At 37.3% G+C, this 21,393-nt stretch overlaps 1 protein-coding gene across 1 annotated transcript in view; it reads right to left on the bottom strand.

The window, feature by feature from the left end:
- The window catches only part of WDPCP (WD repeat containing planar cell polarity effector), a 175,400-nt gene that overhangs the window by 30,250 nt on the left and 123,757 nt on the right, over positions 1-21,393 (bottom strand). Inside the window, exon 13 of the mRNA XM_007464152.1 lies at positions 2,941-3,004. Coding sequence (XP_007464214.1) covers positions 2,941-3,004 — 64 coding nt within the window. The remainder of the gene's footprint in view (positions 1-2,940; positions 3,005-21,393) is intronic.

Genomic DNA, 21,393 nt, shown 5'->3' with positions numbered 1-21,393 from the left:
GGGAAAGAGGGAGGGGCAATATAGGAGTGAAGGGAAACAAAGGGTTATTATAGGATTACATGAAATCATCTGTGTGAAACTTAAAAATTATAAAGCACTACAGAATTCAAAGATGCTTTTATTCAATTAAAAAACCCAACCTATGGGTAGGTACTATATTATTATCGTCATTTATATACATTTTAAAAAACTCAAAAGTTACTGATCTTGAAGAGAACTTATGACCCAAATTCCATGTATCTACCATTACACCTTCCCATTACACCTTGCTGATCTGGGGTAAGGATAAACCCAGACTCCTTAACATGGTCTGGATATAATAAGGAGTAGAGTACATTTCCCAGAACTGAAAGAAAGCTGATGTAGCTGGAAAGCAGAGAGGTGAGAGTGGAGGGACCTTAGATGCCATATTAAGGAGTTAGAATTTATCCCAAAGGTGACGAGAAGCTGCTAAAGGGTTTTAAATAGAGGAGTGAAATTATAAATTATGATTTTTTTGACAAGGGGTCTGCAAACCTTTTTTGTAAAACACCAGATAGAAATATTTTAGGCTTTACAAGCTATATAGTCTCTTGCAACCACTCAACTCTGCCATCATAGAGTAAAGCAGTCATACACATTACATAAATCAGTTTGGCTGTGTTCCAGTAACATTTCACTTATGGACACTGAAATTTGAATTTCACTATCATGTATTTTTAATATCATATATTTTAAAGTGTTTTGATACTATTTTTCTTTTGATTTTTTTCAGCGATTTAAAACTGTAAAAAGCCATTTTGGGGCTAGATTTGGCTGGCAGGCCATAGTTTGCTGACCCTAATTTAGAAGATGTTCACTTAGGCTACAGTGTAAAGCAGACAAAGAGGTCCTTTCTGGCTCATTTCCTCAGGTCCAGTACCCACATACTGACTTTTTAATATTCAAGGCCTACTGATATCATGCTATATGTCTTTTATCCTTCTATCTCTGATAGATGCTAATGCAAAAAGAATATTCTCAGGTTAACCATTATACTTTTTTGGTGACCCCTTTGCATTCAATGTGGTCATATTTTTATTCTCTTAAGGAAGAGATATCTTGGTGGTAGAAGATAATTTACATGTAGGAATAATCCTGTTTATTTTAAAAACTTTTAAATTCAAAGAGGTAATATTTCTCAGTATATAGGCTAGATGATAATTTAAATACTAATATTTGATCTATTAGAAAACATGATAAATTCTTTAGACAATTTCAACATGGAGCTTCAAATGTATATAGTAGAATCATGAGCTTAAATGGAGCTTTGTTTAAGGCCTTAATGCTTTCTTAAGGCTCTTAATGCTTCCTTAAGGCAGATCTTGGGCTATAAATAAGCAAAGTTACATAGGAAGAATAAGGATGTAGCATTTTGATTGTTCACTTTTACAAATAAAAAGGAAAGTAAAACTATTTCTCTCATTCCCTTATTTTAGGTTTTTACCTTTTACTAGTAAATATCCTTATGGGTTAGGGTTAGGGTTAGCCTATCAGCAGAAAGCCTATTTGGCTTTAAACTAACATGGAGACTTTCTTTATATTGTTACTGCCTAACTGAGACTAAATGCTGAAACAGATATGATTTGAAAAAAATTTATAAGATGGCTTTGATGATTATTTATTAATAGCCAAAGAAGCAAAAATTACAGAGCAATATAATAATACATTGAGAAAGAAAGTTTACCAGACACTAAATATTTAAATACTCATCTCTTCAGTTTTTATCTTTGCTAGAAAAAAGACTGGGACTATAGCCATAAAAAAAATAAAGAAATATGAAGAAAATCTACCTTTACTTGTGAGTAGTGTCAGAGGTGAGAAAGTGGAGATAAAGAGTGAAAGTCATTGGGGTCAGAAAATCTAAAAGGTGTTGTAATTAAATTTCTGACACTGTGATGTCTGCATGCATAGACTTTGGTGAAAATAATAAAATGTTCCCTTCATATACTAATATGCCTGATCAATTTGACCAACAAAAGGCTCATACATGTGAAGTAATTAGATTTTTTTCATGATCAATGAAAGCACAATTTAACTGAATGATGCAAAATTAGAATTTAAATAACAAATTCATTCCAAAGTCATGAACCCATATTAACATCTAAAGCATCAAAGCTTAATTTAAACTACAAAATGTCTTCATTTGTGCAGAAGATTCAGGTAAAAGAGCCTTCGAGAAGTTTTTGTTGTTTTCAAGAAGCTTTTGCTTCATTGTTTCATTGACAACAGTGAAATCTCTGTGGAGCACAATATGCTGGAAAACCAGGAACCCCACCTTTGTTTATCTGATTTCACTGGACGCTGTGGTGAAAGATCTTATAAAATAAGAACCTGATACAGAGCACAAAGATCTGTAAGAAACTGGTTGATTTTACTGTTCCGAAGCTAATAAATGGAGGACTAAAGCATATTTGAATTTATATCCTCTTGGATCCACTTTGCACTGTGGATACTTTAAAAATACAAGTGAGAACATTCATAATATGTTGCTTCTCACTAAAATCGAAGGGACAAACTGAGCACATTCAAGATCTAGGGGACATGTTTTGCCCTATGTCCTGGTTTCTGAAGCTGTACTTCCTTTAGAGAATGGATTAGAAAGACATTTAAGCTTGTTAGATACAAAGGTGTCATCCCCTCATATCAACGTACATGAGGAGAAACATTCAAGAATTACAAATTCTTAGAAAACTTAAAAAATCCTTTGGGTCTGGCAAGGAAAATGTCAACAAGTCAAAAGAGACTAGATGGCTATTGACCAGTTTCATGAAGGCAGAGCTGCAAGCCAGGATGGAATAATACTTTCCCACCATGTGTCGAAGGCACAAATGACACTAATCCTTTTTAATGGTCACAAAAGCTGACAACTTACTCAGCCTTAGAACTGAAGGCACAAAATCATCTCTGGGAATGACTCACCATAAACAGGTCACGAGCACCAATGTCAACAGCTAACAGAAATGCCTTTTCAAATCTCTGGTACCTATAAGGTAGAAAAGAAATGTTATATGTTGTAAACAAAACTACAGAAGGGGAGAGATCAGTTTGTTTAATTTACTTATGTGTTACTGTTTTTGTTCTGATACGAAAAATATTCTCAAACAGGAGGGACTTTGCCTGCTGGGATCTTCCTTATGTGAACTCTTATTGTACTTAGGAGGAGCTGAGGCACACAGACAGCCCTGTGGAGGTGTTCAGTGCAACTTTCAAAGATAAACATAACCAGATTAGGTGCTGCTGAATGTAGAGAAATGATAGCTTAGGAAATAATGTTTTTCATTATATTTTACTTTGTTGTGTTTTGTTATGTAAGAGAAAAGTATGGGGATATGGAGAATATAGCAGGATAAGAGCAATTAATAAATCATATAATTATACTTTTATGTTTCTTAGGTAAAAGTTAAGTCAAATGTTGCATTATTACAAAACTTTCATATTTGTGAGTTTGGAAAAAATACGTTCTCCTCTGTTGTAAATGAAAATAATAAATGGTTTCTAAAATTTTTTGTTTTCTTGGAGTATAGTTGCTTTACACTGCCATGTCAGTTTCTGCTGTATGTATAGCAAAGTGAGCCATACATATACAAATATCCCCTCTTTTTCGGATAAGTATTTTTTTAAGATACCACTTTTCTACTCTTTTATCCTATCTTTCCTTGAGGTAAAACTGAGAATTTTCTTTGTGAAAGTTTAATTTTAGGCTAAAATACATGAGAACAAACTTCAGTTTAAATTAATTACCTCTGTAGAAATTTTAAAATCCTGAGAGAAAAGCATGTCATGAACATACAATTTGCACAGGATTTTGGAATGAAAGTTCATCTTTATTTTGTCTAAATGTTGAGACTTACATATAACTGTCAGTCTTTCTGACTCAAGAAACAAGAAGATAAATAACCGAGTTGTTCTCTGTTCTCTGTTTTATGTTGTGAAATAAAATGGTATAAAATATAATGATGCGCCACAACAAGAGAAGCCACCACAATGAGAAGCCTGCGCACTACAACGAAGAGTAGCCCCTGCGTGCCACAACTAGAAAAAAGCCCTCATGCAACAATGAAGACCCAACACAGCCAAAAATAAACAAATAATCAATTTATTTAAAAAAATATAGATTTCAAATAAAATGTGTCAGAAATGTAGAATATAAATTATTATTGACAGAGTACATACATTTATTAGTGAAATAGCTAATATAATTAAAATTCAAACACACAAGGCTTATTATTATTCCATATGAGCTGGTAGGTCCAGAACCTGAAACACTTCACAGTTTCCATGCTGTGTTTGATTACTGTTATCCCATCTCCTCCCTGGCTCTACTTACTAGTATCTCCAGTATTTGCTTGAATCCCTTTCAACTATGGAAGATCAGAATAAAATTGTGTTTATTTTTGTTCCAGGAAGCTGAATGATTCATTATATATACAGTGGAAATGGGATGTAATGAGGAATAAGACAGAGGATCAGCAAGTTGTACTACTCTTCCATACATTCACTGCCATCTTGCATTTGTTGCCACTCCAATGAAACTTTTCTAGCAGTAATAAATTATCCAGACTTAAAGATAAGTTCTTGTCTTGTGTGCCCTTTTGGCCATATCTGACCCTATTAACTTCCCCTCCTTGAAACCCTCTCTTTCCTTGCATTTGGAGATTCAATCTTTGTTTTCTCAATTCTTAGAATTCATCTTCTTAGTCTTCTTTTTAAGTTAATTTTTCTTTGCCTACTCCATGAAGTTTTCCCCAGTAACCTTATCCACTCCTATGGCATTGATAATTATATCAATGACCCATAAATCTCTAGAATCCATTTATTTCCTGAGCTCCAAACTCTTTACTTCCAGGAAACTCAAATTTAACATGTCTAATATGTCCACTGATAAATTTGATTAATATGATTAATTGAAATTGGGAAATATGAAATTAAGGTGGACAGGTCAGGAGGTACTCTTCATTCTAGGTGAGAGGTAATGATTAACATTATGATAAAATGAAAGAGTTGGCATTGGCATCTGGCAGTATGTTCAACCAAAAATATCAAAGAGTGCTCCCCAACTAGATTGCTTATAAAATATATGTTAAAGTACAACACAGGACTATAAAAAAAGGGAAATTTCCAAGGGTACCACACTCTCAGTAAAAAAAATAACCAACTAACCGAAGTCACTTGATTGAAACTACAGTAAGGATCCCTGAGCAGAGAGCAAAAATGGGGGGAAAAAAGGCAGAACTACTCTGGGTCATCACCCTCAGTAGACTGAGCCCTGAACAAGTCTCAAGGTAAAGGGGCTGAGCCTGAGACTTTTGATTAAGACATGGGCTAAAGTGATCCCAGGTTATTAGTGCCCCTAACTTTGGTAGAAAAAATAAAAAGAAAATTCATGTCTGGATTAAAGCACTTTTGATAGAAGCCATCAGGACTGCCATAAATTAAAATAAAACAAGTATGAGTTCACAATGAAAGATCACTGAATACAAAAGAAAACAAGCTACTGTGATGGAAAATTAGAAAATAAACAACAGATTTACTTCTCCAGGGATTTCAGATCACTGAATTATTAAAGCTAGAATATAAAATAATTCAGCATAAGATTTTAAAAGAAATAATTATGGAACCATGAAAATAAGCATACAACAGGATATAATAAAAAAAAAATAACCAGGTAGATTTTTAAAGAAATAAAATAGAACTTTTGGAAATGAAAACCTGAACTGGAGTTAAATAATTTGTCACAAAGAGAGAATTAGTGAAGTAAAAGAGGCATAAGTAAGGAATTACAGAAAATGTACAGAGAAATAAATATAAAGAGAAATTAGCAATACAGAGAACATGGAAAAGTCTAACATGTCTAATCAGGTAATTAAGTTAAAGGCTGAGAATTTTCCAAAGCTGATAAATGATATGAATCAATAAACACAAGAGGGACAATATATATCAAGCAGGATAAACTGAAAATCTATAATTATGGACATCTGTAATGGAATTGCAGAACTCCAAAAATAAAAAGATATTAACTGCCAGAGAGAAGACAGATCACCTACAAAGGAACTACTGATACAGACACCAGACTTCTCAATGGCAACGATGGGATGTAGAGGACATTAGGGATATACTTGCAAATTATAGAGAGAATAAGCATTACTCTTGTATAATATGACAGTGGAACTTTCTTTCAACAATTAGAGAAAAATAAAGACTTTCAGATGTACAAAAACTGAAAGCATTCAATAGATCTTCCACAAAGGGACTTCTAGGGAACATAACTCAGGAAAAAGGAAAACGATCCCAGAAGGAAGGTTTGAGAAGCAAGAAGGAATGGATTCAAAAACAAAGATTTGGTTAATATACAGTTAAATACACACAGACATACAATCACACACACAAATGGTCTGATGTTTTTAAGATCAGAAAATACTAATTACATATATCATGTAAATCAAGTACTAAGGTCTTTGCTTTTTGTACTGTTGAAGATAATAATTGTTTGATTTTGGTAACTATGCATAGTCAGATTTCAAATAGTAACCACTAAAAGATTGTATAAATTGCTCCAATAGCAGTATAGGTAGAGTGGGGTTGAGGCTGAGTGAACTGAAAAAGAAAAAAATTCAAGAAGTATTAAAAAAAAACAAGAACAGTGGATCTATGCTGGTGCCCTGGTAAAAACAACTGAGAGACAACAGGGCCAATTGCCGGCATACCCACAGTTAAGGTGCGACCAAGAGCAGTGCCAACAACCGTGTAATCTGAGAGCTCGCACAACGGGTGAAAGGTGACACAACAGAGCACACCCAGGTGAGCAGCTCCAGAGGAGGAATACTCAGTGGCTTCTCTCCCAGTGGGAGTGCTCCAATCCCACCTACCTCACACCACAGATCAGAACACAGGTAAGAAGCGGCTCTGGGGGCCTCTACTCCAGCAATTAGGGAGCAGACCATGTCCCTGTCAAGGCAGTGACAACCACAGAGCATGTCTAATATGTCCACTGTCAATTTGGCAACCATATATACGATTAATTGAAATTCGAAAAAATGAAATTAAGGTGGACAGGTTAGGAGGTATTCTTCTTTCTAGGTGAGTAACGATTAACATTATGATAAAATGAAAGAATTGGCATTGGCATCTGGCAGTATGGACAACCAAAAATATCAAAGGGAGCTCCCAACTAGATTGCTTAGAAAATATATGTTAAAGTACAACACAGGACTCTAAAGAAAGGAAATTTCCAAGGGTACCACACACTCAACCAAAAAATAACCAACTAACCAAAGTCCCTTGATTGAAACTAGAGTAAGAATCCCTGAGCAAAGAGCAAAAATGGGGGTGGGGGAGGCAGAACTACTCTGGACAGTAGTTGAAGAATGGGATGTAGAAGACAGTAGGGACATATCTTCAAATTATAAAGAGACGAAAAGCATTACTCTTGTATAGAATTTGAAAAAGAAAAGATACACGTATATGTATAACTAAATCACTTTGCTGTACACCTGATCATAATATTGTTAGTCAGCGATACTCCAATATAAAATACAAAGTTAAAACAGAAAGGAAAATCCTAAAGATGCTACCAGAAAACTACTAGAGCTCATCAATGAATTTAGTACAGTCGCAGGATACAAGATTAATACACAGAAATCTCTTGCATTCCTATATACTAACAACAAAAGATCAGAAAGATAAATTTAGGAGACAATCCCATTTACCATCACATCAAAAAGAATAAAATACTTAGTAATAAACCTACCTATGGAGGCAAAAGACCTGTATTCAGAAAACTACAAGGTGCTGATGAAAGAAATGAAAGATGACACAAACAGATGGAGAGATACACCATGTTCTTGGACTAGAAGAATCAATATTGTCAAAGTGACAATACTACCCAAGGCAATTTACAGATTCAATGCAGTCCCTATCAAATTACCAATGGCATTTTTCACAGAACTAGAACAAAAAATCTTAAAATTTGTATGGCTACACAAAAGACCTGAATAGCCAAAGTAATCTTGGCTCCTTGACATCAGGATATCCTACAAAGCTACAGTCATCAGAACAGTATGATACTGGCACAAAAACAGAAATATAGATCAATGGAACAGGATAGAAAGCCCAGAGATAAACCCACAAACCTACAGTCAATTAACCTATGACAAAGGAGGCAAGACTACACAAGTGAAGAAAGACAGTCTTTTCAATAAATGGTGCTGGGAAAACTGGACAGCCACATGTAAAAGAATGAAATTAGAACATTCTCTATAACCATACACAAAAATAAACTCAAAATGGATCAAAGACCTAAATGTAAGGCCGGTCATTCTAACACTCTTAGAGGAAAATGAAGGCAGAACATGCTTTGACATAAATCACAGCAACATTCAATGTTTTTGAATCCACCTCCTACAGCAATGAAAATAAAAACAAAACTGAACAAATGGGACCTAACTAAACTTAAAAGCTTTTGCACAGTGAAGGAAACCATCAACAAAACAAAAAGACAACCCACAAAATGGGAGAAAATATTTGCAAACAAAGCGACCAACAAGGGATTAATCTCCAAAATATACAAATAGCTCATGCAGCTCAATATAAAAAAAAAACAACCCAATCAAAAACTGGGCAGAAGATCTAAATAGACATTTCTCCAAAGAAGACATACAGATGGCAAAATGCGGATGAAAAGATGCTCAATATCACAAATTATTAGAAAATTGTAAATCAAAACTATAATGAGGTATCACCTCATACTAGTCAGAATGGCCATCATCAAAAAATCTAAAAACAGTAAATGCAGCAGAGGGTGTGGAGAAAAGGGAACCTTCCTACCCTGCTGGTGGGAATGTAAATTGGTACAACCATTATGGAGAAAAGTATGGAGGTTCCTTAAAAAACAAAAAATGGAACTACCATATGACCCAGCAATCCCACTCCTGGGCATATATCCAGAGAAAACCATAATTTGAAAAGATACCTGCACCCCAGTGTTCACTTCAGCACTGTTTACAATAACCAAGACATGGAAGCAACTTTTAAGCCTATTGGCAGAGGAATGGATAAAGAAGGTGTGGTACATATATACAATAGAATATTACTCAACCATAAAAAGGAACAAAATAGGAATTCCCTGGTGGCACAGTGGTTGAGAATCTGCCTGCCAATGCAGGGGACCTGGGTTCAATCCCTGGTCTGGAAAGATCCCACACGCCACGGGGCAACTAAGCCTTGCACCACAACTACTGAGCCTGCACTCTAGAGCCCACGAGCCACAACTACTGAGCCCACATGCTGCAACTACTGAAGCCCGTGTGCCCGTGTGCCTAGAGCCCATGCTCTGCAACAAGAGAAGCCTGTGCACTACAACGAAGAGTAGCCCCCCACTCGCCGCAATCTCCCAATTTATCCCTGCCCCCCTTTTCACCCCTGGTAATAATAAGTTTGTTTTCTATATCTGTGAATCTATTTCTGTTTTCTAAATAAGTTCATTTGTACCATCTTCTTTTAGATTCCACATATAAGTCATATTGTATGATATTTGTCTTTGTCTGACTTCACTCAGTATGATAATCTCTAGGTCCATCCATGTTGCTGCAAATGGCATTATTTTGTTCTATTTATTTATTTATTTACTTATTTATTTGGCTGCATTGGGTCTTCATAAAGGATGAAGTGAGGTGGGTAAATGAACCAATTGACATGTAAAATTTCTACATTTTACATGAAATAGTACTATATTAACTCTAAGTAGACTGTGGAACATTACGGATATTTAATGTAACCCTTAGAGCAGCTAAAATATATAATGTAAAGAGCTACAGCTAAAAAAGCAAACAGATAAATTAAAACAAAATTCTGAAAAATATTCAAATAATCAAAAAGAAGGAAAGAAGGAACAGATGAACAAATATTAGAAGAGATAAACAGAAAACAAATAAATTGTAGATTGACTTTCAACCACATCAATAATTACATAAATATTAACAGGCTGAACACTCCAATAAAAAGACAAAGATTGTTAGAATGGATAAAAAAAGCAAAACTCAACTATATGCTGTTTATAAGAAATACACTGTAAATAAACAGACACAGAGTGAAAGTAAATGGATGGAAAACAGCATAAGAATGCTAGAATGGCTAAAATTATCAGATAAAATAGACTTCAAAACAAACAGTAGTGTCAAAGACAAGGAGGCATAATGGGAACATACAACAATCATAACGTCTCCAGGGTGAGCTGCAGTTGCCTCCCGCCTCTCCAGGAGAATCTTCAAGATCAGCAGGTAGGTCTGACCCAGGCTCCTAGCAGATTACTGCTTCTGTGTTGGGTCCTGGAGCATGTGAGATTTTGTGTGTGCCCTTTAAGAGTGAAGTCTCTATTTCCCCCAGCCCTCTAGGACTCCCAAAAGTAAGCCCTTCTCGCCTTCAAAGCCAAATGCTCTGGGGTCTCATCTTCCCAGTTCAGGACCCTTGGGCTGGGAAGCCTGATACAGGGCTTGGACTTCTCACTCCTTTGGAGAACCTCTACAGTTGTAATTATTCTCCTTTTTGTGGGTTATCCACCCACGGGTGTGGGACTTGACTATAGCATGACTCCACCCCTACTATCTTTCTTACTGTGGCTCCTTCTTTATATCTTTAGTTGTATTAGATCTTTTCTGATAGGTTCTGGTCTTTTTCATCAATGGTTGTTCTGCAAACAGGTGTGACTTGGTTTGCTTGTAAGAGGAGATGAGCCCAGGTTTTTTTTTTTTTTTTTTTTTTTTTTCACGCAAAGATTACTGGGCCCCGGGTTTGGCGAGTCTGGGCTTTGCCCCGGTTTTTTTTTTTTTTTTTTTTTTTAGAGGAACATTTATCTATCTATTTATCTATCTATCTGTCTATCTATTTATGGCTGTTGGGTCTTTGTTGCTGCCCACAGGCTTTCTCTAGTTGCGGCAAGTGGGGGCTACTCTGTGGTGCTCGGGCTTCTCATTGCGGTGGCTTCTCATTGTGGAGCACGGGCTCTAGATGCGTGGGCTCAATAGTTGTGGCATGTGGGCTCAGTAACTGTGGCTTGTGGGCTCTAGAGCATAGGCTCAGTAGTTGTGGCGCATTGTCTTAGTTGCTCCGTGGCATGTGGGATCTTCCTGGACCAGGGCTCCAAACCTGTGTCCCCTGCGTTGGCAGGCAGATTCTTAACCACTGCACCACCAGGGCAGTCCCAAGCCCAGGGTTTTTCTACTCTGCCATCTTAGCTGATCTCCCATGGACTGTACTGTTTAATTTCCATATGTTTGAGAATTTTCAGTTTTCCTTCCATTATTGATTTCTAGCATAATTTTACTATGGTAAAAAAAAGTATGCTTTGTGTGATTTCTATCTTTTTAAATTCATTAAGACTTGTTTTATGTTCTAATAGTGGTCTATGCTGGTGAATCTTCCATGCTTACTTTAGAAGAATGTTATTCTGCTGCTGTGTGTAGAGTCCTCTATATGTGTCTGTTAGATCTAGTCAGTGTATACTGTTGTTCAAGCCCTGTATTTCCCTATTGATCTTCTGTGTAGATGTGTTATCCAGTATTGAAACGGGTGATGAAGTTTCCAACTATCATTGTACAGCTTTCTACTCCCTTCCATTCCATCACTGTTTGCTTCATGTTTCGGATCTCTGTTATTTTGGGGTGCAGATGTTTTAATTTATTATATCTTCTTGATGCACTGTCCCTTTAAGGATAATGTTGTTCTTTACCTCTTCTAAAACTTTTTTACTGATGTCTGTTTTGTGTGATGTTAGTTAAGCCACCCTATCTTGTTTTTGCTTGGAATATACCTTTCATTTTCAACCTATTTGTGCCTTTGAGTCTACAGTGAGCCCCTTCTAGACAACATACAGTTGGATCACATTTTTTTCCACTCTTTCAATCTCTGTACTTTAATTGATGGTATTAATCCCTTTTCATTTAGTGTGATTACTGATAAAGAAGCTCTCAGTTCTGCCATTTTACTATTTATTTTCTACATCTATCATTTTGTCCCATAATTCTTGCAATACTGCCTTCTTTTCCATATGATTTATTTTTTTCTAATGTACCATTTTGATCCTTCTCTCTTCCTCTTTTATTTTAGTTATTTCATTAGTGATTACCCTAAGGATTACAATATCTTAAATTTGTAACAATCTAGGTTTAAATTATACCAACTTAACTTTAATAGCATACAAAATTTTACTTCTGTATAGCTCTATCCTCTCCTTTATGTTATTATTGTCACAAAGTTATCTGTTTAAATACTGTGTGCCCATTAAAAGAATTACAATTTTTGTTGCACTCACTGTTTTTAAAATCAGATGGGGAAAAAAGAAGAGTTACAAACCAAAAATATAATAATACTGGCTGTTATATTTACTTACATAGTTTTCTTTCTTCGTATTGTTTATTTCTTTGTACTGCTTTGAAATACAGTCCTTTCATTTCAGAGTGAAGGACCCTTTTTAGTATTTCTTACAAGGCAGGTCAACTAGCAGTAAACTTCCTCAGCTTTTATCTGGGAATATCTTAATTTTTCTTCATTTTTAAAGGATAGCTTTGACAGGTGTGTAGAATTCTTGATTTTTTTTTCTTTATATACTTCAAATGTGATCCTGCTACCTTCTGCCTTCCATGGTTTCTAATGAAAAAAATTAGCTGTTAATCTTATTGAGGATCTCTTCTACAAAACCAGTTGCTTTTTGCTTACTGCTTTCAAGACTCTGTCTTTGGTTTTTGACATTTTGAATGATGTGGATTTCTTTGGGTTGATTCTACTTGAATTTTATCGTGTTTCTTGGATATGTAGATTCCTGCAGTTAGTCTAAATTTTCTTCTCCTTCTAAGACTCCCATAATGCATATGCTTGATGGCATCTCACATGTCCCTCAGGTTCTGTTCATTTTTTTTTCTTCGTTTTCCTCTCAAGTGATAATTTTTTTTTTTTTTTTTTTTTTGTGGTACACAGGCCTCTCACTGTTGTGGCCTCTCCTGTTGCAGAGCACAGGCTCCAGACGTGCAGGCTCCGGATGCACAGGCTCAGCAGCCATGGCTCATGGGCCCAGCCACTCCGTGGCATGTAGGATCCTCCCGGACCGGGGCACGAACCCGTGTCCCCTGCATCGGCAGGCAGACTCTCAACCACTGTGCCACCAGGGAAGCCCCTCATGTGATAATTTTAATTGTCCTATTTTAACATTCACTGATTCTTTCTTCTGCCTCAAATCTGCTGTTGAGCCCATCTGGTGAATTTTCCTTTTCAGCTCCAAATTTTCTATTTGGTTCCTTTTAATTATTTCAATCTCTTTACTGATATTCTCTATCTGGTAAGAAATCATTCTGATCTTCTTTACATCATTGTCTATCATTTCCTTTACGTCTCTAAGCTTATGTAAGACAGCTGATTTAAAGTCTTAGTCTAAATAGAAAGGCAGACAGAGAATGGACGTGTGGGCACAGCGGGGGGAAGGGGAGGGTGGGATGAAACTGGGAGATTAGATTTGACATAAATACACTATCATGTGTAAAACAGATAGCTAGTGGGAACCTGCTGTATAGCACAGGGAGCTCAGCTCAGTGCTCTGTGAACACCTAGAAGTGGGACGGTGGGGGAGGGAGGTACATGAGGGAGGGGATATATGTATACATGTAGCTGATTCACTTCACTGTACAGGGGAAACTAATACAACATTGTAAAGCAATTATACTCCAATAAAAAAAAAAGTTTTGATCTAGTAAAGCCCAATGTCTGTGCTTCCCCAGGGATGCTGTTTTTTTTTCCTTGTGAATGGGCCATACTTTCCTGTTTCTTTGTATGCCTTTTAATTTTTGCTGGAAATAAGATATTTTGAATATAATAATGTGATAACTCTGGAAATCAGATTCTTCCAGGTTTTACTGTTGTTGCTTTTGAGGGTAGTCATCTATTTGTTTAGTGACATTCTCAAACTATTTTTGCAAAGCTTATATTCCTTGTCATGTGTGATCACTGAAATCTCTGTTTCATTATCTCAGCAATCAGCCAGATATTTTTAACATCCTGACAGACTGATGTGACAGATTTTTAAAAAAATTCTAAAGCAACAAACAAACAATTCTCTCAGTCTTTGTAGATTGCCTCTGAGCTAAGGCATGGTTTTCACTACTTAGCCAGGCTACCTATGTACAATTCAGCCTCAGAATTCAACTCTTACTGTGCATAGCCCAAAGGTCCTCCAGAGTTTTAAGTCTGGGGTTCTCTCAGGTCTTTTATGAGCATGCATCCTGTTGTGGGCATGTGTGTTGTACCCCTGATTCCCTGGTATATGAGGCAGTCCTTCAAGAACTTTATTCCCCCCCAAATCTTCACCTTAGCTTCTCTTTCTGAGGTCTTTCCATCTGTCTGCTGCTTTCCCCACTCTCCATACCTTGCTTGAGAGACAGCTATGCATATTATGTCTTGAAGTGCTTCTGACATACACAAATGCTTTTGCCAAAGATGCTGTTCCAGCCTGAGGAAGATGAAACAAAGCCAAGCTTCTGCAGTGGTCCCTCTGGAAACCACAAGCCTGGTCAAAATTTGTGACCAGTTTTGGAGAAAAAGATCCACTGTTGCCCTCTGGCAACAGCTAGCTGACACTAGAAATGCTGGCCACTGTCACACTGGGGAATGGGGGATGGAAGACAGGTAAACAAAAATGCAGCAATGCTTTCTTACCAAAAAGTTAGCAGTCTCTGTCTTTAGTAAGCACTCCGCTGATTATTACAAGTCTTAAAAATTAGATTCTAGAGTTTTTAAAAAGTTAATTTTGTCAGTTTTTGTTTGCTTAATGTTTGCTTCACTGAGGGACTGATTCTTGGAGCTCCCTACTCTGCTGTTTTCATGATGTCTCTCCCACTTCTATTTATAGACCCCAATGTGGCATTCATGAGAATATCACTCTGAGATCTCCTACTAAAGGGAGTGTAACTGACAGCCCCAGCTGTTCCATTTTGAAATGTGTCATTGTATTTTTGTGTTAAGGCTACACTTTCCACAAGCTGCTCCTAGAAAATAAATGAGGGCAGTAAGGGATACTAAGGCAGTCCTGTTCCTGACTGACATTGGATTCTTCGAGTGGCAATATTGGCTTGAGGGCTCCAGAGAGCCAAACCAAACCTTCCTTTGAACTGTTCTGTGGTGTACTGGAGTGGGGGTGGAGGCTGTGGATGGGAAGTGTTTAGTAAGTAGACAGTGGCATAGGCCGATGACTACTAAGTTGTATTTATGCCCCAGGGAAGCATAATAAGAGACGGAGTGCTCTTTACAGTTAATGGCTAAGTGTGACAGCCAGAAAGCCACTCTGGTAGCTTATAGAGGTCCTTATCTAATGTATTTGAATGGAAGGTACAACTGACAAGTGGAAGACCTGTTAGTCACAGAGCTCTAGGGACATTTGGATGAATCATCAGGGAAGGTCTGCTTTGCTAAAGTCAAGGCCCTATTTAAGAACACTGAAGGTACTGATATCTAGGTTAGGTATAGCTGCATGGATGCCCTTGAGGATGTTCACAGTGCAGACCCACTGAATCTGAGATAGCACTTCCACTGTGCTAAAACATTCTATACAGACCTCTCCCCACAATGCAAAAGATACTCCCTCCGCTCCAGAAATGCCTCTACTACTCTCCTGGTTGCCAGGCTGATAACGAGGGTTAAATCTCAGCACAATTTAGCTGAGAATATGCTGGACTTGATAAGCTAGGAGACCACACACTTAAAGAGTTGAAAGAATTAGCTAGCATGTGCCAGCAGAAACAGGGGAGTTGGAATGGAAGACTGGATAAATAATTCATTAACGTGGGTGGCACTTTTTCAGGATACTGAATTTAATATCCTATCAGGGCCCCCAAAGTATGGTATAAATTGCTGCTAGAATGGCTCTTAGTAGCCTGAAAAAAAAAAAAAGGCCAATACTCAATGAAGTGGAAATGCCTGAGTGCTATGGCAAACTGTGCAAGGAGAAATAAAATGGACAGCAGATGAGGGAGAGGATGAATACTATGCAACTCTGAGATGAACTGTAGCAACAGTGGATGCAGTTTAACTCACTAAACTCCCATTTTGTCTCCAGTCAGTTTCCATGGAGTAGTTGCTGTGGAAAAATAGATCTATACAGACAAATGGTGGATAGTGGTATCACAAGAGTGCATTTCTCAGATCTCTAACTTCAGGAAAAAAAATAAGCCAATAGCTCCAGCTGCCATGATGTGAGATTCATCACTGCATCTACACTGAGGCTACATTCCCCACAGGCTGCTCCCAGCCAATAAATGATACAGCAGGGATTCCTGGGAGACATGGACCTGTCCTGTCACTGTCCTTTGCCCATAGTGTGAGATCTCACTCTATGCATGCACAGGTTAGTGTTCAGCCAAAGACTCAAGGTGATCCTTGTGCAGATTTCTGGGGCTTTTTCTCTCCTGACTTTCCTGTTTGACTCCAAAGCTTGGGCTTTTCAAAAATTATTGCATGCTATCTACACAACTGACTAAACCTTAGTCTGTAAGTGCTATACTAGAGCTGTAAATTAGGACTTCAGTGAGCATTCGTAACTAGTACATCGTCCTCAATACTTTGGAGAGGCTATTCATAATTGCTTTTGATGATTACTGAGTTGGCATATAGTAATTAGACTTCTGGTATTATAATATTTATTAAAGATATTATTTCTGAGACCTTCATCTGCCAGCTATGATAGGTAAAGTGTAAGAGACTGACTTTACTGTCATTAACATAATGGTAGAAGTTATTCACTGCTCTCACAGGGACACTGAGGATAATAGTATGTTGTGATATGACTACTGACATTATAATACATAAAAAATGCTTGGACTTCCCTGATGGCACAGTGGTTAAGAATCCGCCTGCCAATGCAGGCGACACGGGTTTGAGCCCTGGTCTGGGAAGATTCCACATGCTGTGGAGCAAATAAGCCCATGTGCCACAACGACTGAGCCCGAGTTCTAGAGCCCACGAGCCACAACTATTGAGCCCTCGTGTCACAACTACTGAAGCCTGCATGCCTAGAGCTCATGCTCCACAAGAGAAGCCACCACTATGAGAAGCCTGTGCACCGCGATGAAGAGTAGCCCCCGCTCACCACAACTAGAGAAAAGCCCGTGCGTGGCAACAAAGACCCAATGCAGCCAAAAATAAATAAATAAATAAATATTTTTAAAAATGCTAAGTTGAAGAATAATTCTGTGCTAGTAAATCAGTACAAAATAAATTAAAATACAAACCTCTAAATTAATGGCAGCAAGTATATGTTAAAAGTAGGAACATAAGTGAAACGATAAGGCCTGACAAAGGAGAGTTTCAGCACTACTGCTTAACCAAGGATATTCGCCTCAAGAGAACTGTTTGGTCAGGATTTCTGAGAACAAGTGTGTCAACATATTCTGGTTCTAAGGACATCAAGACTTCCCATAACATCTGAGTTGATGAAATACCAGTATCAGTAGTGGCCCCATAAAACATGCTGGGAGAAAATGTTTATAAAAAGTATTGAGAAATGTTTTTCAGAGTCACTTCATGGAAACTTAAACTGAGTTTGCCTCCAGTTTCTCCTGTCTTCAATACCTGTATGTTGAGAACAGGAATGAAAACTTGTGATTAATAAATCTACGCATGTTAAATTTTGTCTGTGAAGTATGGACAGAAGTAATGATACAGCTCAAAGTTTCTGACTTATTCTAGAACCATGAGTTTGTCAGAACTCCCTGGTACTTTACTAAAACTATAACTTACTGTTTTTGTATAGGATGTCAATTTAAAATAATTTAGATCTCAGTTTAAATATATATATACTACTTTTAAGTAATAAAGCACTAAAATTTTATTTTCCTATAATAATTTTATTATTTTAGTTTATTTGAAACCCAGCTAAAATTTCCATCTATTCTGTATTGTGTCAAAGTAACCACTGGATTTGAGTATTTTCTACTACCCCTAACTCACTCTCCATATATATACAGATTATTTTCAAAGATAAACTATTTCTGGCACAAAATAAGATATGCAAAAAATTAAAGTTTCTTCGCATTTTTATTAATCAATAAATACTGAATGGTAGTTGGAAGCTCCTGGAAAGAAAACTGTAAGGTGGTTTCTTTCCTTTTATCCCCCATAAAAAAGTATACAAATCTATATTAAAATGAAACAGTTGAAGTCATTTGTCTTAGGAATAAACAGTCTGGTTTTCACCATTTGAAGGAAAAAAGTACATGTGGAATGAAGGGGGCTCATAAAAACTGACTGACTAGACCACCTGTGTGCTCTGTGGTTGCTCACTCAGAATGATACTCCTCTTTACTTAACAATAGCAGGATTTTTGACTTTTCTTTTGTTGGTGTGGTATTTCACATTGATTGATTTGCATATGTTGAACCATCCTTGTGACCCTGGGATGAATCCGACTTGACTGTGGTGTATGATCTTTTTTATGTATTATTGGATTTGGTTTGCTAGTATTTTGTTGAGAATTTTTGCATCTATATTCATCAAAGATATTGGCCTATAATTTTTTTTGCAGTGTCTTCCTCTGGTTTTGGTATCTGGGTGATGGTGGCTTCATAGAAGGCCTGTATCGCTATGAACTTCCCTCCTAGGACTGCTTTTGCTGAATCCCATAGATTTTGGATGCTTGTGTTTTCACTGTCATTTGTCTCAAGATATTTTTTAATTTTCTCTTTGATTTCATCATTGACCCATTGGTTTTTTTTAGTAGCATGTTGTTTAGTCCCCATGTAATCGTTTTTTTTTTCTCATTCTTCTTCCTGTGGTTGATTTCTAGTTTCATGACACTGTAGTCAGAAAAGATACTTAAAAAAATTTCTATCCTCTTAAACTTTCTGAGGCTTGTTTTGTGTCCTAGGATGTAGTGTGTCCTAGAGAATGGTCTACATGATCATCTCAATAGATGCAGAAAAAGCATTTGATAAAATCCAACATCCATTCATGATAAAATCTCTTACCAAAGTGGGCATAGAGGGAACATAACTTCACATAATAAAAGCTATTTATGATAAACTCACAGCTAACATAATACTCAATGGCGAAAAGCTGAAAGCCTGTCTGCTAAAATCTGGAACAAGACAAGGATGTCCACTCTCACCACTTTATTCAAGATAGTACTGGAAGTCCTAGCAACAACAATCAGACAAGGAAAAGGAACAAAAGGTGTCCACATTGGAAGGGAAGAGGTAAAATTATCATTATGTGCAGTTAACATGATACTACATATAGAAAACCCAAAAGACTCCACACAAAAACTACTAGAACTGATAAACGAATTCACCTTGGTAGCAGGATACAAGAATAACATACAGAAATAGGTAGCATTTCTTTACACTAACAATGAAATATCAGAAAAGTAAAAACAATAAAAAATCCCTTTCAAAATTGCATCAAAAAATACTTAGGGGGCTCCCCTGGTGGCACAGTGGTTGGGGGTCCGCCTGACGATGCAGGGGGCGCAGGTTCGTGCTCCAGTCTGGGAGGATCCCACATGCCGCGAAGCAGCTGGGCCCGTGGGCCATGGCTGCTGGGCCTGCGCATCCGGAGCCTGTGCTTCGCGATGGGAGGGGCCGCAGCGGTGGGAGGCCCGCGTACCGCAAAAAAAAAACAAAAAAACAAAAAAACTTAGGAACAAACCTAACCAAAGGGGTAAAAGACTTGTACACTATGGAGAACTATAAAACATTGATAAAGAAAATTGAAGCTGATTTAAAGAAATGAAAAGATACCCCATGCTCCTTGATTGGAAGAATTAATATTGTTAAAATGGCCACACTACCCAAAGAAATCTAGAGATTTAATGCAATACCTATCAAAATACCCATGACATTTTTCACAGAACTAGAACAAATAATTCCAAAATTTGTATGGAACAACAAAAGACCTAGAATTGCCAAAGCAATCCTGAGATAGAAGAACAAAACAGGAGGCATAACCCTCCCAGACTTCAGATAATATTAGAAAGCTACAGTAATCAAAACAGTGTGATATCAGCACAAAAACAGACACCTGGATCAAGGGAACAGAATAGGGAGCCCAGAAATACATCCGCACACCTATGGTCAATTAAGCTTTGACAAAGGAGGCAAGAATATACAATGGAGAAAAAAAGTTTCTTCAGCAAGTCATGTTAGAAAAGTTAGACAGCCACACGTAAATTAATGAAGTTAAAACATTCCCTCACACCATACACCAAAATAAACTCAAAATGGCTTAAAGATTTAAACAAGACATGACACCATAAAACTCCTAGAAGAGAACATAGGCAAAATGTTCTCTGATATAAATCATACCAATCATACCAATCATACCAATGTTTACTTAGGTCAGTCTCCCAAGGCAATAGAAATAAAAGCAGAAATAAACAAATGGGACCTAATGGCACAGAAAAGAAAACCATAAACAAAATGAAAAGACAACCTATGGACTGGTAGAAAATATTTGCAAATGATGCAACAGACAAGGGCTTATTTTCCAAAATATACAAACAGCACATTCAACTCAATAAAAACAGAAAAACAAACAACCCACTCAAAAAATTGCCAGAAGTGCTAAATGGACATTCCTCCAAAGAAGACATACAGATGGCCAATAGGCACATGAAAAGATCCTCAACACCACTAATTGTTAGAGAAATGCAAATATAAGACACAATGAGGTATCACCTCACACCAGTCAGAATGGCCATTGTTAAAAAGTCTACAAAAGGAGTGGACTGGTTCTTTCTCACTGGTGTGCAGCCTCAATCAGGTGCCACCATGGATAGAAATTTCTCCCAGTCAAAGCCAAAGCCCTAAGTCTGACACCAGGTGGTGGAGTAGAAGGACTTGAGCTCACCTCCTCGCACATAATCACAACTAAATGCTGAACAACCATCAATAAAAAAGATTGGAACCTACCAAGAAAGATATTCTACACCCAAAGACAAAGAAGAAGCCACAGTGAGAAGGCAGGAGGGGCACATTTGTGATATAATCAAATGCTGGACTCGCCGGGTGGGTGATCCACAAACTGGAAAGTAATCATATCACAAAGGTTCTCCCACAGGAGTGAGAGATCTGAGCCCCACATCAGGCTCCCCAGCCTGGGTGTCTGGCATCAAGAGGAGGAGCCCCCAGAGCATATGTCTTTGAAGGCCAGTGGGGCTTGAATGCAGGAGCTCCACAAGACTGGGGGAAACAGAGGCTCCACTCTTGGAAAGTGTTTAGCAACACAATCTTACCTCAGGAAACAAGAAATATCTCAAACTAACAACATAACCTTACACCTAAAACAACGAGAGTAAGAAAACAACCTTACACCTAAAACAACGAGAGTAAGAAAAACAAACAAAAC

This window comes from Lipotes vexillifer, unplaced genomic scaffold (assembly GCF_000442215.2).
Source record: "Lipotes vexillifer unplaced genomic scaffold, Lipotes_vexillifer_v1.1 scaffold311, whole genome shotgun sequence".
NCBI lineage: Eukaryota > Metazoa > Chordata > Mammalia > Artiodactyla > Lipotidae > Lipotes > Lipotes vexillifer.
Note: the sequence above shows the minus strand (reverse complement) of the source record. Positions and strands in the feature narration are given on the sequence as shown.